This window comes from Cherax quadricarinatus, chromosome 54, assembly GCF_038502225.1.
Source record: "Cherax quadricarinatus isolate ZL_2023a chromosome 54, ASM3850222v1, whole genome shotgun sequence".
NCBI classification, from domain to species: Eukaryota; Metazoa; Arthropoda; class Malacostraca; order Decapoda; family Parastacidae; genus Cherax; species Cherax quadricarinatus.
In genome coordinates this window covers 22,527,091-22,549,932 of record NC_091345.1, presented here as the reverse complement: position 1 = coordinate 22,549,932, position 22,842 = coordinate 22,527,091, and the positions used below count along the sequence as shown (strand labels likewise).

Here is a 22,842-nt window from a genome sequence, read left to right as displayed (position 1 = left end):
GAAGATAACAGTCTAAGAAGGAAGATAACAGTCTAAGAAGGAAGATAACAGACTTATAAGGAAGATAACAGTCTAAGAAGGAAGATAACAGTCTAAGAAGGAAGATAACAGTCTAAGAAGGAAGATAACAGTCTAAGAAGGAAGATAACAGTCTTATAAGGAAGATAACAGTCTTATAAGGAAGATAACAGTCTTATAAGGAAGATAACAGTATAAGAATGAAGATAACAGTCTAAGAAGAAAGATAACAGTCTAAGAAGGAAGATAACAGTCTAAGAAGGAAGATAACAGTCTAAGAAGGAAGATAAGTCTAAGAAGGAAGATAACAGTCTAAGAAGGAAGATAACAGTCTAAGAAGGAAGATAACAGTCTAAGAAGGAAGATAACAGTATAAGAAGGAAGATAACAGTCTAAGAAGGAAGATATCAGTCTAAGAAGGAAGATAACAGTCTAAGAAGGAAGATAACAGTCTAAGAAGGAAGATAACAGTCTAAGAAGGAAGATATCAGTCTAAGAAGGAAGATAACAGTCTAAGAAGGAAGATATCAGTCTAAGAAGGAAGATAACAGTCTAAGAAGGAAGATAACAGTCTAAGAAGGAAGATAACAGTCTAAGAAGGAAGATAACAGTCTAAGAAGGAAGATATCAGTCTAAGAAGGAAGATAACAGTCTAAGAAGGAAGATAACAGTCTAAGAAGGAAGATATCAGTCTAAGGAGGAAGATAACAGTCTAAGAAGGAAGATAACAGTCTAAGAAGGAAGATAACAGTCTAAGAAGGAAGATAACAGTCTAAGAAGGAAGATATCAGTCTAAGAAGGAAGATAACAGTCTAAGAAGGAAGATAACAGTCTAAGAAGGAAGATATCAGTCTAAGAAGGAAGATAACAGTCTAAGAAGGAAGATAACAGTCTAAGAAGGAAGATAACAGTCTAAGAAGGAAGATAACAGTCTAAGAAGGAAGATATCAGTCTAAGAAGGAAGATATCAGTCTAAGAAGGAAGATAACAGTCTAAGAAGGAAGATATCAGTCTAAGAAGGAAGATAACAGTCTAAGAAGGAAGATATCAGTCTAAGAAGGAAGATAACAGTCTAAGAAGGAAGATAACAGTCTAAGAAGGAAGATAACAGTCTAAGAAGGAAGATAACAGTCTAAGAAGGAAGATATCAGTCTAAGAAGGAAGATATCAGTCTAACAAGGAAGATAACAGTCTAAGAAGGAAGATATCAGTCTAAGAAGGAAGATAACAGTCTAAGAAGGAAGATATCAGTCTAAGAAGGAAGATATCAGTCTAAGAAGGAAGATATCAGTCTAAGAAGGAAGATATCAGTCTAAGAAGGAAGATATCAGTCTAAGAAGGAAGATAACAGTCTAAGAAGGAAGATATCAGTCTAAGAAGGAAGATATCAGTCTAAGAAGGAAGATATCAGTCTAAGAAGGAAGATATCAGTCTAAGAAGGAAGATAACAGTCTAAGAAGGAAGATATCAGTCTAAGAAGGAAGATAACAGTCTAAGAAGGAAGATAACAGTCTAAGAAAGATATTTACAGAGCTCTGACCAGTGACGTCATTCACTACATTAACACTCTCACACTGGCACTCTCACACTGACACTCTCACACTGACACCCACACTGACATACACTGGCACACTCAGACTGGCACTCTCGCACAGCTTTAATACACTTACCAAAACACGAGAGAGTCCTGGTATACTGAAAATATAACAAGAGGTTTTGATAGACTCTGAACGAACAGAAAAAGATTTAGGTGACAACAGAAAGTTGTAGGGAAGGAGGGTGTGGAGGGAGGGAAGGAGGGTGTGGAGGGAGGGAAGGAGGGTGTGGAGGGAGGGAAGGAGGGTGTGGAGGGAGGGAAGGAGGGTGTGGAGGGAGGGAAGGAGGGTGTGGAGGGAGGGAAGGAGGGTGTGGAGGGACGGAAGGAGATACAGGTAGACGTAAGTATATATATCAATGGTAGAGGCAGGCAGGTACATCAATGGTAGAGGCAGGCAGGTACATCAATGGTAGAGGCAGGCAGGTACATCAATGGTAGAGGCAGGCAGGTACATCAATGGTAGAGGCAGGCAGGTACATCAATGGTAGAGGCAGGCAGGTACATCAATGGTAGAGGCAGGCAGGTACATCAATGGTAGAGGCAGGCAGGTACATCAATGGTAGAGGCAGGCAGGTACATCAATGGTAGAGGCAGGCAGACAGATACATCAATGGTAGAGGCAGACAGGTACATCAATGGTAGAGGCAGGCAGGTACATCAATGGTAGAGGCAGGCAGGTACATCAATGGTAGAAGCAGACAGATACATCAATGGTAGAGGCAGGCAGGTACATCAATGGTAGAGGCAGGCAGACAGATACATCAATGGTAGAGGCAGGCAGGTACATCAATGGTAGAGGCAGGCAGACAGATACATCAATGGTAGAGGCAGGCAGGTACATCAATGGTAGAGGTAGGCAGGTACATCAATGGTAGAGGCAGGCAGGTACATCAATGGTAGAGGCAGGCAGGTACATCAATGGTAGAGGCAGGCAGGTACATCAATGGTAGAGGCAGGCAGACAGATACATCAATGGTAGAGGCAGGCAGGTACATCAATGGTAGAGGCAGGCAGGTACATCAATGGTAGAGGCAGCCAGGAACATCAATGGTAGAGGCAGACAGATACATCAATGGTAGAGGCAGGCAGGTACATCAATGGTAGAGGCAGGCAGACAGATACATCAATGGTAGATGCAGGCAGGTACATCAATGGTAGAGGCAGGCAGACAGATACATCAATGGTAGAGGCAGGCAGGTACATCAATGGTAGAGGCAGGCAGACAGATACATCAATGGTAGAGGCAGGCAGGTACATCAATGGTAGAGGCAGGCAGGTACATCAATGGTAGAGGCAGGCAGGTACATCAATGGTAGAGGCAGGCAGACAGATACATCAATGGTAGAGGCAGGCAGGTACATCAATGGTAGAGGCAGGCAGACAGATACATCAATGGTAGAGGCAGGCAGGTACATCAATGGTAGAGGCAGGCAGACAGATACATCAATGGTAGAGGCAGGCAGGTACATCAATGGTAGAGGCAGGCAGACAGATACATCAATGGTAGAGGCAGGCAGGTACATCAATGGTAGAGGCAGGCAGACAGATACATCAATGGTAGAGGCAGGCAGGTACATCAATGGTAGAGGCAGGCAGACAGACACATCAATGGTAGAGGCAGGCAGACAGACACATCAATGGTAGAGGCAGGCAGGTACATCAATGGTAGAGGCAGGCAGGTACATCAATGGTAGAGGCAGGCAGGTACATCAATGGTAGAGGCATGCAGACAGACACATCAATGGTAGAGGCAGGCAGGTACATCAATGGTAGAGGCAGGCAGACAGATACATCAATGGTAGAGGCAGGCAGGTACATCAATGGTAGAGGCAGGCAGACAGATACATCAATGGTAGAGGCAGGCAGACAGATACATCAATGGTAGAGGCAGGCAGGTACATCAATGGTAGAGACAGGCAGACAGATACATCAATGGTAGAGGCAGGCAGGTACATCAATGGTAGAGGCAGGCAGGTACATCAATGGTAGAGGCAGGCAGGTACATCAATGGTAGAGGCAGGCAGGTACATCAATGGTAGAGGCAGGCAGACAGATACATCAATGGTAGAGGCAGGCAGGTACATCAATGGTAGAGGCAGGCAGGTACATCAATGGTAGAGGCAGGCAGACAGACACATCAATGGTAGAGGCAGGCAGACAGACACATCAATGGTAGAGGCAGGCAGGTACATCAACGTAGCATCATGCTACACTCAACAACAGATCTTGCTGCCTCCAGCTTCTCACAGAACTACCCCATCTTTACCTCAAATTAATTCTGCAAGTAACGCGTCAAGCAGTTAACTTCCCCCATCTCCTTCTCTCCCCCTCCCCCTCTCCCCTCCCTCCCCCCACACAAAGTTCCATCAACATGCCTCAACCATCAACCCAGCACTAAGCTCACAGCTTAACCATCAACCCAGCACTAAGTTCACAGCTTAACCATCAACCCAGCACTAAGTTCACAGCTCAACCATCAACCCAGCACTAAGCTCACAGCTTAACCATCAACCCAGCACTAAGCTCACAGCTCAACCATCAATCCAGTACTAAGCTCACAGCTCAACCATCAACCCAGCACTAAGCTCACAGCTCAACCATCAACCCAGTACTAAGCTCACAGCTCAACCATCAACCCAGCACTAAGTTCACAGCTCAACCATCAACCCAGCACTAAGTTCACAGCTCAACCATCAACCCAGCACTAAGTTCACAGCTCAACCATCAACCCAGCACTAAGCTCACAGCTTAACCATCAACCCAGCACTAAGCTCACAGCTTAACCATCAACCCAGCACTAAGCTCACAGCTTAACCATCAACCCAGCACTAAGCTCACAGCTCAACCATCAACCCAGCACTAAGCTCACAGCTTAACCATCAACCCAGCACTAAGCTCACAGCTTAACCATCAACCCAGCACTAAGCTCACAGCTCAACCATCAACCCAGTACTAAGCTCAGAGCTCAACCATCAACCCAGCACTAAGTTCACAGCTCAACCATCAACCCAGCACTAAGCTCACAGCTTAACCATCAACCCAGCACTAAGCTCACAGCTTAACCATCAACCCAGCACTAAGCTCACAGCTCAACCATCAACCCAGCACTAAGCTCACAGCTTAACCATCAACCCAGCACTAAGCTCACAGCTTAACCATCAACCCAGCACTAAGCTCACAGCTCAACCATCAACCCAGCACTAAGCTCACAGCTCAACCATCAACCCAGCACTAAGCTCACAGCTCAACCATCAACCCAGCACTAAGCTCACAGCTTAACCATCAACCCAGCACTAAGCTCACAGCTTAACCAACAACCAAGCACTAAGCTCACAGCTTAATCATCAACCCAGCACTAAGCTCACAGCTCAACCACCAACCCAGCACTAAGCTCACAGCTCAACCATCAACCCAGCACTAAGCTCACAGCTCAATAATCAACTCAGCACTAAGCTCACAGCTCAATCATCAACCCACCACAAAGCTCACAGCTCAACCATCAACCCAGCACAAAGCTCACAGCTCAACCATCAACCCAGCACTAAGCTCACAGCTTAACCATCAACCCAGCACTAAGCTCACAGCTCAATCATCAACCCAGCACAAAGCTCACAGCTCAATCATCAACACAGCATTAAGCTCACTGCTCAACCATCAACCCAGCACTAAGCTCACAGCTCAACCATCAACCAATCACTAAGCTCACAGCTCAACCATCAACCCAGCACTAAGCTCACAGCTCAACCATCAACCCAGCACTAAGCTCACAGCTCAACCATCAACCAATCACTAAGCTCACAGCTCAACCATCAACCCAGCACTAAGCTCACAGCTCAATCATCAACCCAGCACTAAGCTCACAGCTCAACCATCAACCCAGCACTAAGCTCACAGCTCAACCATCAACCCAGCACTAAGCTCACAGCTCAACCATCAACCCAGCCCTAAGCTCACAGCTCAACTATCAACCCAGCACTAAGCTCACAGCTCAACCATCAACCCAGCACTAAGCTCACAGCTCAACCATCAACCCAGCACTAAGCTCACTGCTCAACCATCAACCCAGCACTAAGTTCACAGCTCAATCAACCCAGCACTAAGCTCACAGCTCAACCATCAACCCAGCACTAAGCTCACAGCTCAACCATCAACCCAGCACTAAGCTCATAGCTCAATCATCAACCCAGCACTAAGCTCACAGCTCAATCATCAACCCAGCACTAAGCTCACTGCTCAACCATCAACCCAGCACTAAGCTCACAGCTCAATCATCAACCCAGCACTAAGCTCACAGCTCAACCATCAACCCAGCACTAAGCTCACAGTTCAACCATCAACCCAGCACTAAGCTCACAGCTCAACCATCAACCCAGCACTAAGCTCACAGCTCAACCATCAACCAGCACTAAGCTCACAGCTCAATCATCAACCCAGCACTAAGCTCACAGCTCAACCATCAACCCAGCACTAAGCTCACAGCTCAACCATCAACCCAACACTAAGCTCACAGCTCAACCATCAACTCAGCACTAAGCTCACAGCTCAACCATCAACCCAGCACTAAGCTCACAGCTCAACCATCAACCCAGCACTAAGCTCACAGCTCAACCATCAACCAGCACTAAGCTCACAGCTTAACCATCAACCCAGCACTAAGCTCACAGCTCAACCATCAACCCAGCACTAAGCTCACAGCTCAACCATCAACCCAGCACTAAGCTCACAGCTCAACCATCAACCAGCACTAAGCTCACAGCTCAACCATCAACCCAGCACTAAGCTCACAGCTCAACCATCAACCAGCACTAAGCTCACAGCTCAACCATCAACCCAGCACTAAGCTCACAGCTCAACCATCAACCCAGCAGTAAGCTCACAGCTCAACCATCAACCAGCACTAAGCTCACAGCTCAACCATCAACCCAGCACTAAGCTCACAGCTCAACCATCAACCAGCACTAAGCTCACAGCTCAACAATCAACCCAGCACTAAGCTCACAGCTCAACCATCAACCCAGCACTAAGCTCACAGCTCAACCATCAACCCAGCACTAAGCTCACAGCTCAACCATCAACCAGCACTAAGCTCACAGCTCAACCATCAACCCAGCACTAAGCTCACAGCTCAACCATTAACCCAGCACTAAGCTCACAGCTCAACCATCAACCAGCACTAAGCTCACAGCTCAACCATCAACTCAGCACTAAGCTCACAGCTCAACCATCAACCAGCACTAAGCTCACAGCTCAACCATCAACCAGCACTAAGCTCACAGCTCAACCATCAACCAGTACTAAGCTCACAGCTCAACCATCAACCAGCACTAAGCTCACAGCTCAACCATCAACCAGCACTAAGATCACAGCTCAACCATCAACCAGCACTAAGCTCACAGCTCAACCATCAACCAGCACTAAGCTCACAGCTCAACCATCAACCAGCACTAAGCTCACAGCTCACCCATCAACCAGCACTAAGCTCACAGCTCAACCATCAACCCAACACTAAGCTCACAGCTCAACCATCAACCAGCACTAAGCTCACAGCTCAACCATCAACCAGCACTAAGCTCACAGCTCAACCATCAACCAGCACTAAGCTCACAGCTCAACCATCAACCAGCACTAAGCTCACAGCTCAACCATCAACCAGCACTAAGCTCACAGCTCAACCGTCAACCCAGCATTAAGCTCACAGCTCAACCATCAACCAGCACTAAGCTCACAGCTCAACCATCAACCAGCACTAAGCTCACAGCTCAACCATCAACCAGCACTAAGCTCACAGCTCAACCATCAACCAGCACTAAGCTCACTGCTCAACCATCAACCAGCACTAAGCTCACAGCTCAACCATCAACCAGCACTAAGCTCACTGCTCAACCATCAACCAGCACTAAGCTCACAGCTCAACCATCAACCAGCACTAAGCTCACTGCTCAACCATCAACCAGCACTAAGCTCACTGCTCAACCATCAACCAGCACTAAGCTCACAGCTCAACCATCAACCAGCACTAAGCTCACAGCTCAACCATCAACCAGCACTAAGCTCACTGCTCAACCATCAACCAGCACTAAGCTCACAGCTCAACCATCAACCAGCACTAAGCTCACAGCTCAACCATCAACCAGCACTAAGCTCACAGCTCAACCATCAACCAGCACTGAGCTCACAGCTCAACCATCAACCCAGCACTGAGCTCACAGCTCAACCATCAACCAGCACTAAGCTCACAGCTCAACCATCAACCAGCACTAAGCTCACAGCTCAACCATCAACCAGCACTAAGCTCACAGCTCAACCATCAACCAGCACTAAGCTCACAGCTCAACCATCAACCAGCACTAAGCTCACAGCTCAACCATCAACCTGCACTAAGCTCACAGCTCAACCATCAACCAGCACTAAGCTCACAGCTCAACCATCAACCAGCACTAAGCTCACAGCTCAACCATCAACCAGCACTAAGCTCACAGCTCAACCATCAACCAGCACTAAGCTCACAGCTCAACCATCAACCAGCACTAAGCTCACAGCTCAACCATCAACCAGCACTAAGCTCACAGCTCAACCATCAACCAGCACTAAGCTCACTGCTCAACCATCAACCAGCACTAAGCTCACTGCTCAACCATCAACCTGCACTAAGCTCACAGCTCAACCATCAACCAGCACTAAGCTCACTGCTCAACCATCAACCAGCACTAAGCTCACAGCTCAACCATCAACCAGCACTAAGCTCACTGCTCAACCATCAACCAGCACTAAGCTCACAGCTCAACCATCAACCAGCACTAAGCTCACAGCTCAACCATCAACCAGCACTAAGCTCACAGCTCAACCATCAACCAGCACTAAGCTCACAGCTCAACCATCAACCAGCACTAAGCTCACAGCTCAACCATCAACCAGCACTAAGCTCACAGCTCAACCATCAACCAGCACTAAGCTCACAGCTCAACCATCAACCAGCACTAAGCTCACAGCTCAACCATCAACCAGCACTAAGCTCACAGCTCAACCATCAACCAGCACTAAGCTCACAGCTCAACCATCAACCAGCACTAAGCTCACTGCTCAACCATCAACCAGCACTAAGCTCACTGCTCAACCATCAACCTGCACTAAGCTCACAGCTCAACCATCAACCAGCACTAAGCTCACTGCTCAACCATCAACCAGCACTAAGCTCACAGCTCAACCATCAACCAGCACTAAGCTCACTGCTCAACCATCAACCAGCACTAAGCTCACAGCTCAACCATCAACCAGCACTAAGCTCACAGCTCAACCATCAACCAGCACTAAGCTCACAGCTCAACCATCAACCAGCACTAAGCTCACAGCTCAACCATCAACCAGCACTAAGCTCACAGCTCAACCATCAACCAGCACTAAGCTCACAGCTCAACCATCAACCAGCACTAAGCTCACAGCTCAACCATCAACCAGCACTAAGCTCACAGCTCAACCATCAACCAGCACTAAGCTCACAGCTCAACCATCAACCAGCACTAAGCTCACAGCTCAACCATCAACCAGCACTAAGCTCACAGCTCAACCATCAACCAGCACTAAGCTCACAGCTCAACCATCAACCAGCACTAAGCTCACAGCTCAACCATCAACCAGCACTAAGCTCACAGCTCAACCATCAACCAGCACTAAGCTCATAGCTCAACCATCAACCAGCACTAAGCTCACTGCTCAACCATCAACCAGCACTAAGCTCACTGCTCAACCATCAACCTGCACTAAGCTCACAGCTCAACCATCAACCAGCACTAAGCTCACTGCTCAACCATCAACCAGCACTAAGCTCACAGCTCAACCATCAACCAGCACTAAGCTCACTGCTCAACCATCAACCAGCACTAAGCTCACAGCTCAACCATCAACCAGCACTAAGCTCACAGCTCAACCATCAACCAGCACTAAGCTCACAGCTCAACCATCAACCAGCACTAAGCTCACAGCTCAACCATCAACCAGCACTAAGCTCACAGCTCAACCATCAACCAGCACTAAGCTCACAGCTCAACCATCAACCAGCACTAAGCTCACAGCTCAACCATCAACCAGCACTAAGCTCACAGCTCAACCATCAACCAGCACTAAGCTCACAGCTCAACCATCAACCAGCACTAAGCTCACAGCTCAACCATCAACCAGCACTAAGCTCACAGCTCAACCATCAACCAGCACTAAGCTCACAGCTCAACCATCAACCAGCACTAAGCTCACAGCTCAACCATGAACCAGCACTAAGCTCACAGTTTCACTGAATATATATAAAAAAAGTAGTTAAGAGTCCAAACTGAAGAGTCAGACTTCCACAGAGTAATTGTTGTCGTGATGATTGTGGTGATAGTGATTGTTGTGCTGGTGATGGTGATTACTGTGGTGTTGATTGTTATTGTGTTGATAATGATGACTGTGGTGGTGATAGTGGTGATTGTTGTAGTGGTGATAATGATGAGTGTGGTGATAGTGGTGATTGTAGTGAGTAGTGATTGTTGTAGTGGTGATATTGATGACTGTTGTAGTGGTGACTGATAATGATGATTGTTGTAATGGTGATTGTTGTAGCGGTGATAGTAATGACAGTTGTAGTGGCGATAGTGATGACTGTTGTGGTGACTCTATGGATATATATATATATATATATATATATATATATATATATATATATATATATATATATATATATATATATATATATATATATACAATAAGATCAGAGTAAACAGGTGATTTCAGAATATGCAAAACAACCACTGTGAAAGAATATAGAAACTCCAAGCGCTTTCGTGACTACTCACATTATCAAGGAACAATAAAAGTAATGCATCAAAGGAAGGCATATAAAGGGTCTAGCCCACACCTCACTATCACATCCCACAACAAAGCAACAACTGACGTGCGACTCATAAGAAAGGAAACACTGCAGCAGGCCCGCTGGCCAAACTAGACAGGTCCTTCACACAACCCACGAACAGTGGTTGTTTTGCATATATATATATATATATATATATATATATATATATATATATATATATATATATATATATATATATATATATATATATATATATATATATATGCGTGTGCGTGTGTGTGTGTGTGTGTGTGTGTGTGTGTGTGTGTGTGCTAGGTAGTAGGTTGGTAGACAGCAACCACCCAGGGAGGTACTACCGTCCTGCCAAGTGAGTGTAAAACGAAAGCCTGTGATTGTTTTACATGATGGTAGGATTGCTGATGTCTTTTGTCTGTCTCATAAATATGCAAGATTACAGGCATGTCTTGCTACTTCTACTTACACTTAGGTCACACTACACATACATGTACAAGCATATATATACACACACCTCTGGGTTTTCTTCTATTTTCTTTCTAGTTCTTGTTCTTGTTTATTTCCTCTTATCTCCATGGGGAAGTGGAACAGAATTCTTCCTCCGTAAGCCATGCGTGTTGTAAGAGGCGACTAAAATACCGGGAGCAAGGGGCTAGTAACCCCTTCTCCTGTGCTTATTACTAAATGTAAAAGGAGAAACTTTCGTTTTTCCCTTTGAGCCACCCTGCCTCGGTGGGATACGGCCGGTGTGTTGAAATATATATATATATATATATATATAATATATATATATATATATATATATATATATATATATATATATATATATATATATATATATATATATATATATATATATATATATATATATAATGTTATGGTTCATTTATGATGAATTACGGTAGAGGAAGTGAACAGTACTGGTGAAGTGTTAATGTGAGACTGAGGGTGGTGGACTTGCCTGTAGTACAGAAGGTAATTTTGTAAACAATACGTGGGTCAGACTCACCTGGTGACCACGTAAGTCTTGGAATGTGTCATGGCTTCGAGGAGCCAGCTGGCAAGTGTATGCCAGACCTGAGGAACACTTGTGAGGAGCCAGCTGGGATGTATATGCCAGGCCTGAGGAACACTTGTGAGGAGCCAGCTGAGAAGTGTATATCAGGCCTGAGGAACACTTGTGAGGGACCAGCTGGCAAGTGTATGTCAAGCCTGGGGAATACTTGTGACGAGCCAGCTGGGAAGCGTATGCCAGGTCAGACGGACACTTGAGGAGCCAGCTGGAAGTGCATGTTGGGTCAGACGAACACTTGAAGTGCCAGCTGGCAGGTTTATCTCACCAACACTTCCTCCACTTCCTTTCTCTTGGTGTTCCTCACCTCCTCATTTCCCTCTTAGTTTTCTAGCATTTCCTTCTCCTCCTACCTTTCCTATTCGCTTTCTCATTAATACATTCCATTATACAAGTCAATAATACAGTTCATTATACAAGTCAATAATACAGTTCATTATACAAGTCAATAATTCCTGAATTACATAAAATTACTTAACATTATTTCATATAAACTGATAATCTCTTTCAAAAATTAACTTCAAATGCAAATTAAATAAATTTATTTAATATTATACTGGCCACTGACATCACCTGTTAACAGTCACATATGGAGCACTGATATCACCTATCTAATAGTCGTATATAGAGCACTGACATCAGCTGCTAACAATCGTATATGAAGCACTGATATCACCTATCTAACAGTCGTACATGAAGCACTGACATCACCTATCTAATAGTCGTATATAGAGCACTGACATCAGCTGCTAAGTTATATATGTAGCACTGATATCACCTGTTATCTAACACTCTTGTCTGCCTGCCGGATGCACTCACTCACAAGTCTTCCTCCCAGGTCTTTCATACCCTCATCACACTCTTCATCACCACTCATCACCACTCATCATCAATGTACAGCAGAGAAGCAACATGTAGGTCCTTGTGGTAACCAGTGGATATTAATATTTTCTGTAATTTAAACTTCAGCTTTAGCGTTTAACTGTATCATCTTACTTTCATCCTGTTTCCATTACTTTCTTTGTTATGTAGTAATGTAAAGATGGTAAGTGGAAGAAGAGTAATAGCGTTAAGATGATAAAGTGTAACATGAGAGGCTGAGTGATGATGCCATGGCTGACAATGTTGTTCCCACGATCACCACCATTGACTTTACACTCTCAACACCAGATATATTACAGTGGTGCTGCCTTCCCTCCTACACTCTTAACAAGGGTGAGTGGAGCACGGGTAAGGGACGGGTGAGTGGAGCACAGGTAAGGGACGGGTGAGTGAAGCACGGGTGAGTGGAGCACGGGTAAGGGACGGGTGAGTGGAGCACAGGTAAGGGACGGGTGAGTGGAGCACGGGTAAGGGACGGGTGAGTGGAGCACAGGTAAGGGACAGGTGAGTGAAGCACGGGTGAGTGGAGCACGGGTAAGGGACGGGTGAGTGGAGCACAGGTAAGGGACGGGTGAGTGAAGCACGGGTGAGTGGAGCACGGGTAAGGGACGGGTGAGTGGAGCACAGGTAAGGGACGGGTGAGTGAAGCACGGGTGAGTGGAGCACGGGTAAGGGACGGGTGAGTGAAGCACGGGTGAGTGGAGCACGGGTAAGGGACGGGTGAGTGAAGCACGGGTAAGGGACGGGTGAGTGGAGCACGGGTGAGAAACGGGTAACTAGCAGTATCACAACACACAAGAGGTTGCCTGACAAATGCCAGCACTTCTGCTCCTCTGAAGAAACAGGGATCAGTGCCCCGTGTTCTAAGATGCTAACAATGAGAGCCATCACTGAACAGCTTCAGTAAGTGGTATGTGGCAGTGCCAGGCACTACACCAAGAAGGAAATGACACACACACACACACAGAGGCACTCCCCGGGCACTACACAACACAGCAATGACACACACACACAGGCACTCCCGGTGCCGGTCTCAACACTACTGGCCCACATCCCCTCTCTCTCTCTTGGCACTATGTAAAGACTCAGTGCCACCCCCCCCCCGTACTGCCAAACTCCTCAGCTTACAACCACCTTAGTGCCCTAACATCAACTGTATTAATTAATGACATACCTAACCAACTGTATTAGTGCCCCAACATCAACTGTATTGTTGACATAACATCAACTGTATCAGTGACAACACCTCAAATGTATTAGAAACATAACATTCACAGGATCAGTGACAACATCAGCTGTATTAGTAACGTAATATCAACTGTATTATTGCCCAACATCAACTGTATTAGTGCCCAACATCAACTGTATTAGTAACATAACATCAACTGTATTAGTGCCCAACATCAACTATATTAGTAACATAACATCAACAGGATTAGTGACATAACATCAACTGTATTAGTGCCCAACATCAACTGTATTAGTAACTTAACATCAACTGTAGTAGTGACATAACATTAACTGCATTAGTGATATAACATCAACTGTAGTAGTAGTCACATCAACTGTATTAGTGGCATAACATCAACTGTATTAAGAACATAAGAATGAAGGAACACTGCAGCAGGCCTACTGGCCCATGCGAGGCAAGTCCAATCCATCTACCGGTATTAGCCACTGCCGAACCTAGTGAGGTCCAACTCACACCCACCCACACCCACTCATGTATTTATCTAACCCATTTTTAAAACTACACAACGTTTTAGCTTCTATGACGGTACTGGGGAGTTTGTTCCACTCATCCACAACTTTATTACCAAACCAAAGGTTTCCTACATCCTTCCTGAATCTGAATTTTTCCAACTTGAAACCATTGCTGCGAGTCCTGTCTTGGTTAGATATTTTGAGCACGTTATTTACATCCCCTTTATTGATCCCTGTTTCCATTTTATACACCTCAATCATACCCCCCTAATTCTACACCTTTCTAGAGTGCAAATTCAGGGCCCTCAGTCTATCCTCATAGGAAAGATTTCTGATATACGGGATCAACTTTGTCATCTTCCTTTGTACGTTTCCCAGAGCATTTATATCCATTTTCTGCCTTGGATTTAATATATCATATACGATGCATGACTCTGTCATAGTTGATGATCTATCTGATCACTTCCCAAAAGACTCACAACTGTCAATCTTGATCACATCTCCAGCAATCAAGGAGCTAAATACAGAAGGAGGAAACTTATTCTCAACCCAGAATACAAAGATAACTTTATTAACCACTTGGATCAATGGTATAAGAATTACGAGCCCATTGGCACAAAAAAATTAAATGATGATCTAGTTGCCACTATTGAGAGTGTCCTCACAGATCAAGTGGGCAGCTACGCAATTTAACATATGGAGCAGCTAGGAGGATTGGTAAAGCATACCGTGAATGTAGAACCCCAGACCTGCTCAGAACGTTCCAAGCTGCACTAGCAAATGCAAGGAATAGAAAGCAAGAACTTAGGCAACAGGAATGGGAGCAATTTGTTAGTGGGTTAATTAAATAGGTCCACCCCTTCAAGTTTGGCTTGGAAACGTATAAATAAAATAACCAGGAAAAAGACTGGCAATGTTGCTCATCCCTTTCCTCTTGAAAAAGCAAATGACCTCATAAATGACTGGTCCAAAACATCCAGGCATGAAAACCTTCCATCTCATATTAGAAAAACCTTAGAGAGTGCTTCTGAAGAAATGTTGAAACTGATTAATTTTATGAGCCAAAATATTGATGAGAGTGATTGCCTCTTCACCGAGTATGAATCAGATAATGCATTAACTAAAGGTCGATCAACTACTCCTGGAGAGGATGGTATAACCTATGATATCTTCAGAACTCTAAGGCAGGTCCTTGATAACCCTTTGTTAGCACTGTATAATCTCAGTTACATTGAGGAGCGTTCTTCCTACTTCCTGGACCAATAGTCTCACTGTGTCTATCCTTAAGCCCCAACAGCCTGATACACTTAGACCGATCTCCATGGTTTTAAAAATCACGTAAGGAAACACTAGGGCATTTGATGAGCTGGGATGAAGCACAACTTGTTCTCACCGAACAAGACCTTAGATGCCGATGGTGTCTAGAAGCCTCACGATCTCCGTCACCGATATAATAGAACATAATACTGGCAACCACAAAATTTCTAAACAATTAGCATACATGATACTCAACCAGGCGGGGCACCACCTACCCAGCAACACAGGAGTCACATGATCTCATCGTTAACTCATCCTCATCCCAATATAGCATTATCCAGGTTACTATGCGTCACTCACACTTCACTCTCTGCCTATATATACTGTCTTTCAAACTCTGTATGTTAAAAGTGATCAAGGTCCCAGGACCGAAACGTTTTCTAATAAATATGTCCTAGTGTTTACTTACGTGTTTTTCTAAACCAACTTGTCGGTATTTATTACCAAGTCTATACCACCGATCTCCTTAACTAGTTGTCTCTGTAAAACTTTTGAAAGAATAATACTTAACAGACTGTACTACAGAATCAGACACCAACTTTTCCCTCATCTCTATGGGATCATGAAAGGTAAAAGTGTGCAGAACTGTATTTCCACCTTTCTCACTGCACACACCTCTACTAGTTTTACCACGTTTCTTGATCTAAAATCTGCATTTGATATCGCTAACAGAACCGTTATACTACATGAACTAGCCAAAATAAATATTAGTGGTAACCTACTGTGCTGGATAATAGGATACCTGTCAAATAGAGTATCGTCTGTCCTTAACTAAGGCTTTAGAAGTGAGTCGAAAGAAATGGCCCTAACTACACCGCAGGCAGGAGTTCTCAGTCCCATGCTATTAATGCTCTGATTAATACTCTCCTAAATGTTCTACCTGCCTCATCTAAACATATAGGTGTAAGCTATGCTGATGACATCATGATCCATACAACAGGCCATAAATGGAAAAGTATCATTCTTAATGAAGTTCAAGCAATTTGTATCGACTAGGCCTCATATCTTTCTTTAAAACAAAGATATTAACAAGCAAACGACATCCCCCACCCATCTATTTGCAGGGTGAAAACATTAGCTACGTTAAAACTTACAGATATCTTGGTGTAGATGTACCCTTTAACAAATCCACTATACCACAACTAAATAAGAAATGCAAAGCTAGGCTAAATGCTCTCAAAGCTGTTGCTGGCTACAATCCCAACTATGGTGCTAATGTGAGAATCGTGAGAATGATGTTAGGTCCTTAACTGATTATGCCGCTCCCATGTTGATATTAGCTAGAGAAAGTTCTCTCCGACCCTTGGAGTTAATGCAAAATGAAGCTCTCAGGATTATTCTTGGCTGTCCCAGATCTACAAAAGTTCTTAACATGAGGAAGGAGCTTGGTATTTCTAGTATCAGTGATAGGATTGTTGAGATTAATACTGTATTCGGTATTAGAATGTAAAGAAATAAACCAGACACTGTAACTACGAATTTTATTAAATGTCTAGAAGTAAATACACACAAATCTAAACATGCAATTATATTAAGTTTTATAACCTGCATGAACTGTATCACTGTAGGCAACAAGAGCATTTCACCCCTCCATGGAAGATGTGTTCATTTAATATCACATACCTACAAGTCCCTCCCAAGAACCTTATTGCTAGTAATCCCTTCCTTAAATCTCTTGTTAGACCAACTGCTCATGAAGAAATTTCTCACCTAGCTGGTAGTAATAAGTTATCACAAGTTATATACACTGATGGATCTAAACAGGAGTCTTCTGGCAGGGCTGCATCTGCTCTTGTTGCCACCTCCCTAGTTAAGAACCATAATAAATTTGTTGAGTTAGGCATAAGAATTAACAATGGCGCTAAAGCTAACTTATGACACTGAGCTTGACTCTATTATCATTACTGATTCTATGTCATCACTGCATTCTCTTGACTCATATAATGACTCCAACAACATGCTCATTGGAGAAGCCAGGTATAGTTACTCAAAAATCCGGGACGAAGGAATTAATGTACAATTGCTATGGATCCCATCACACATTGGATTACTCCTTCATGATAAAGTTGATATGTTAGCCAAGAAGAGTACCCAGAAGGAGAATGTAGAATATAACTTTGGTATATCTGTGTCTAGCATTAGGAATCGCCGGGTCACCATCTAGAGAAGACCCGGGCCGGAAGTACCGGCAAATCCCTAATGAATGCATTAGGAATAATATTAGGAGAGAAGTAAATAATGAAAATGATTGTTATAGGAATGCAATTAGAAGCCTGAGCAGATCTATAACCCACTATGATAACATGAACGTAGATAAGAATGTTTATGGAGCAACTTGCAATGTGAACAGACTGACTGATGTTGTAGTGGCCAGGCTTAGGCTTGGTTACAAGTACTTCTGGCAGTTTGGGAGACACACAGATGATGATCAAACTAAATGTAAATTATGTGATCAGGCATATGGTCACTCTCTTGAACACTATGTGCTTAATTGTCCACTTATTGAGGAATACAGAGATAGACAATATAATAACCTATGTGACATGTCAAGATATCTTATTAATGAAAATAAGATACCAGATATACTAAGCAAATTTCCTAAATTTGCTTGTAACAGATAAATGAACTGTAGATGTAAATCCAAATGTACACTTGTTAACCCTTTTTGGGGCCTAGTTCCTTGGCCTTTTGTGTATCCATATGCTCTTGTGCTACCGTCCACAGGGTGGATATGAGGTGCACAATAAACTAGCCACTTCGGTGGCAAAGTCTGATCTTCTGTAATACGGTGACCAGAACCGCTCAGCATAATCTAAATGAGGCCTAACCAAGGATATATAGAGTTGAAGAACAACCTGAGGACTTCCATTATTTATGCTCCTTGATATGAAGCCAAGATTTCTGTTTGCTTTATTGCGAACACTTAAGCACTGTTGTCTTGGTTTTAGATTACTGCTAACTAGAACTCCTAAATCTTTTTCGCAATCAGTAATACTAAGATGTACATTATTTAGTTTATATGTGGAATGGTTATTTCCCTGTACAATACTCAGAACTTTGCATTTGTCTATATTGAACTGCATCTGCCACTTCTCCGACCACTGCATCAGTCTATTCAAATTATCCTGGAGTGCTCTAATGTCCTCGTCACAATGAATTCGACGACCTATTTTGGTGTCATCGGTAAACTTGCTTATGTCGCTATGTCGCTATTTATTCCCTCATCTATGTCGTATATGTAAATTGTGAACAAGAAGGGGCCCAACACTGACCCCTGTGGAACACCGCTTGTGACACTCCCCAACACTGATTTAAGAACATAAGAAAGAAGGAACACTGTAGCAGGCCCATCCATTTGTGCAAACTCTCTGCTGCCTATCTGTCAACCATACCTCTATCCAGTAAAACATTTCTCCTCCTATTCAGTGTGCCTTAATTTTCCTCAACAGTCTCTGACGTGGGACTATCAAAAGCCTTACTGAAGTCCATATACACAATACCATATTCATTACCATGATCTACCTTAGTGAACAAAATTAGTAAATTAGTGACATAACTGTATTACCTGGAGTTTACCTGGAGAGAGTTCCGGGGGTCAACGCCCCCGCGGCCCGGTCTGTGACCAGGCCGCGACATTAACGCCATTAGTGATATAACAACTGCATTAATGACATACCAGCAACTAAATAATAATGGTGTCATGCCACTAATAAAGTTAATATTTTTTTATGGCGTGTAAATATAAATGAGGAATGTAAAGGTTATGAGGTATAACACAGTACCTTTGTAGCAAGTGTAAACACCACCTCACCTTGGTAGCAAGTTTATCCACTCACACCTTTGTAGCAGCAAGTGTATTCACCCACACTTTTGTAGCAGCAAGTGTATTCACCCACACCTTTGTAGCAACAATGTATTCACCCACACCTTTGTAGCAACAAGTGTATTCACCCACACCTTTGTAGCAACAAGTGTATTCACCCACACCTTTGTAGCAACAAGTGTATTCACCCACACCTTTGTAGCAACAAGTGTATTCACCCACACCTTTGTAGCAACAAGTGTATTCACCCACACCTTTGTAGCAACAAGTGTATTCACCCACACCTTTGTAACAACAAGTGTATTCACCCACATCTTTGTAGCAGCAAGTGTATTCACCCACACCTTTGTAGCAACAAGTGTATTCACCCACACCTTTGTAACAACAAGTGTATTCACCCACATCTTTGTAGCAGCAAGTGTATTCACCCACACCTTTGTAGCAACAAGTGTATTCACCCACACCTTTGTAACAACAAGTGTATTCACCCACATCTTTGTAGCAGCAAGTGTATTCACCCACACCTTTGTAGCAACAAGTGTATTCACCCACACCTTTGTAACAATAAGTGTATTCACCCACACCTTTGTAGCAACAAGTGTATTCACCCACACTTTTGTAACAACAAGTGTATTGACCCACACTTTTGTAGCAGCAAGTGTATTCACCCACACTTTTGTAGCAGCAAGTGTATTCACCCACACTTTTGTAGCAGCAAGTGTATTCATCCACACTTTTGTAGCAACAAGTGTATTCACCCACACTTTTGTAGCAGCAAGTGTATTCATCCACACTTTTGTAGCAACAAGTGTATTCACCTACACTTTTGTAGCAGCAAGTGTATTCACCCACACCTTTGTAACAACAAGTGTATTCACCCACACCTTTGTAGCAGCAAGTGTATTCACCCACACTTTTGTAGCAGCAAGTGTATTCACCCACACTTTTGTAGCAACAAGTGTATTCACCCACACTTTTGTAGCAGCAAGTGTATTCACCCACACTTTTGTAACAACAAGTGTATTCACCCACACTTTTGTAGCAACAAGTGTATTCACCCACACTTTTGTAGCAACAAGTGTATTCACCCACACTTTTGTAGCAGCAAGTGTATTCACCCACACTTTTGTAGCAACAAGTGTATTCACCCACACTTTTGTAACAACAAGTGTATTCACCCACACTTTTGTAGCAGCAAGTGTATTCACCCACACTTTTGTAACAACAAGTGTATTCACCCAAACATTTGTAGCAGCAAGTGTATTCACCCACACTTTTATAGCAGCAAGTGTATTCACCCACACCTTTGTAGCAACAAGTGTATTCACCCACACCTTTGTAACAACAAGTGTATTCACCCACACTTTTGTAGCAGCAAGTGTATTCACCCACACCTTTGTAACAACAAGTGTATTCACCCACACCTTTGTAGCAGCAAGTGTATTCACCCACACCTTTGTAACAACAAGTGTATTCACCCACATCTTTGTAGCAGCAAGTGTATTCACCCACACCTTTGTAGCAACAAGTGTATTCACCCACACTTTTGTAGCAGCAAGTGTATTCACCCACACCTTTGTAGCAACAAGTGTATTCACCCACACCTTTGTAGCAGCAAGTGTATTCACCCACACTTTTGTAGCAGCAAGTGTATTCACCCACACCTTTGTAACAACAAGTGTATTCATCCACACCTTTGTAGCAGCAAGTGTATTCACCCACACTTTTGTAGCAGCAAGTGTATTCACCCACACTTTTGTAGCAGCAAGTGTATTCACCCACACCTTTGTAGCAACAAGTGTATTCACCCACACCTTTGTAGCAGCAAGTGTATTCACCCACACCTTTGTAGCAGCAAGTGTATTCACCCGCACCTTTATAGCAGCAAGTGTATTCACCCACACTTTTGTAGCAGCAAGTGTATTCGCCCACACTTTTGTAGCAGCAAGTGTATTCACCCACACTTTTGTAGCAGCAAGTGTATTCACCCACACCTTTGTAGCAGTAAGTGTATTCACCCACACTTTTGTAGCAGTAAGTGTATTCACCCACACCTTTGTAGCAGCAAGTGTATTCACCCACACTTTTGTAGCAGCAAGTGTATTCACCCACACTTTTGTAGCAGCAAGTGTATTCACCCACACTTTTGTAGCAGCAAGTGTATTCACCCACACTTTTGTAGCAACAAGTGTATTCACCCACACTTTTGTAGCAGCAAGTGTATTCACCCACACTTTTGTAGCAGCAAGTGTATTCACCCACACTTTTGTAGCAGCAAGTGTATTCACCCACACTTTTGTAGCAACAAGTGTATTCACCCACACTTTTGTAGCAGCAAGTGTATTCACCCACACTTTTGTAGCAACAAGTGTATTCACCCACACTTTTGTAGCAGCAAGTGTATTCACCCACACTTTTGTAGCAGCAAGTGTATTCACCCACACTTTTGTAGCAGCAAGTGTATTCACCCACACTTTTGTAGCAGCAAGTGTATTCACCCACACTTTTGTAGCAGCAAGTGTATTCACCCACACTTTTGTAGCAGCAAGTGTATTCACCCACACTTTTGTAGCAGCAAGTGTATTCACCCACACCTTTGTAGCAGCAAGTGTATTCACCTACACCTTTGTAGCAGCAAGTGTATTCACCTACACCTTTGTAGCAACAAGTGTATTCACCCACACTTTTGTAGCAGCAAGTGTATTCACCCACACTTTTGTAGCAGCAAGTGTATTCACCCACACCTTTGTAACAACAAGTGTATTCACCCACACCTTTGTAGCAGCAAGTGTATTCACCCACACTTTTGTAACAACAAGTGTATTCACCCACACTTTTGTAATAACAAGTGTATTCACCCACACTTTTGTAACAACAAGTGTATTCACCCACACTTTTGTAACAACAAGTGTATTCACCCACACTTTTGTAGCAACAAGTGTATTCACCCACACTTTTGTAGTAACAAGTGTATTCACCCACACTTTTGTAGCAACAAGTGTATTCACCCACACTTTTGTAGCAACAAGTGTATTCACCCACACTTTTGTAGCAACAAGTGTATTCACCCACACTTTTGTAGCAACAAGTGTATTCACCCACACTTTTGTAGCAACAAGTGTATTCACCCACACTTTTGTAGCAACAAGTGTATTCACCCACACTTTTGTAGCAACAAGTGTATTCACCCACACTTTTGTAGCAACAAGTGTATTCACCCACACTTTTGTAGCAACAAGTGTATTCACCCACACTTTTGTAGCAACAAGTGTATTCACCCACACTTTTGTAGCAACAAGTGTATTCACCCACACTTTTGTAGCAACAAGTGTATTCACCCACACTTTTGTAGCAGCAAGTGTATTCACCCACACTTTTGTAGCAGCAAGTGTATTCACCCACACTTTTGTAGCAACAAGTGTATTCACCCACACTTTTGTAGCAGCAAGTGTATTCACCCACACTTGTGTAGCAGTGTATTCAGTAGCAACAAGTGTATTCACCCACACTTTTGTAGCAGCAAGTGTATTCACCCACACTTTTGTAGCAGCAAGTGTATTCACCCACACTTT

General features: G+C 43.6%; 1 protein-coding gene across 6 annotated transcripts in view; it reads right to left on the bottom strand.

Moving 5' to 3' along the window:
• Positions 1-22,842, bottom strand: part of RapGAP1 (Rap GTPase activating protein 1) — a 388,752-nt gene that overhangs the window by 266,199 nt on the left and 99,711 nt on the right. For 2 of the 6 annotated variants that reach the window (XM_070096731.1, XM_070096734.1), the window contains exons 1-2: positions 13,436-13,451; positions 11,482-11,999 (exon numbers count right to left, since the gene is read on the bottom strand). The exons of the other annotated variants lie outside the window; for them this stretch is intronic. In XM_070096731.1, coding sequence (XP_069952832.1) covers positions 11,482-11,513 — 32 coding nt within the window. In that variant the 5' untranslated portion in view covers positions 11,514-11,999; positions 13,436-13,451. Of the gene's footprint in view, positions 1-11,481; positions 12,000-13,435; positions 13,452-22,842 lie in introns of those variants that run through there. 6 annotated transcript variants of the gene reach the window in all.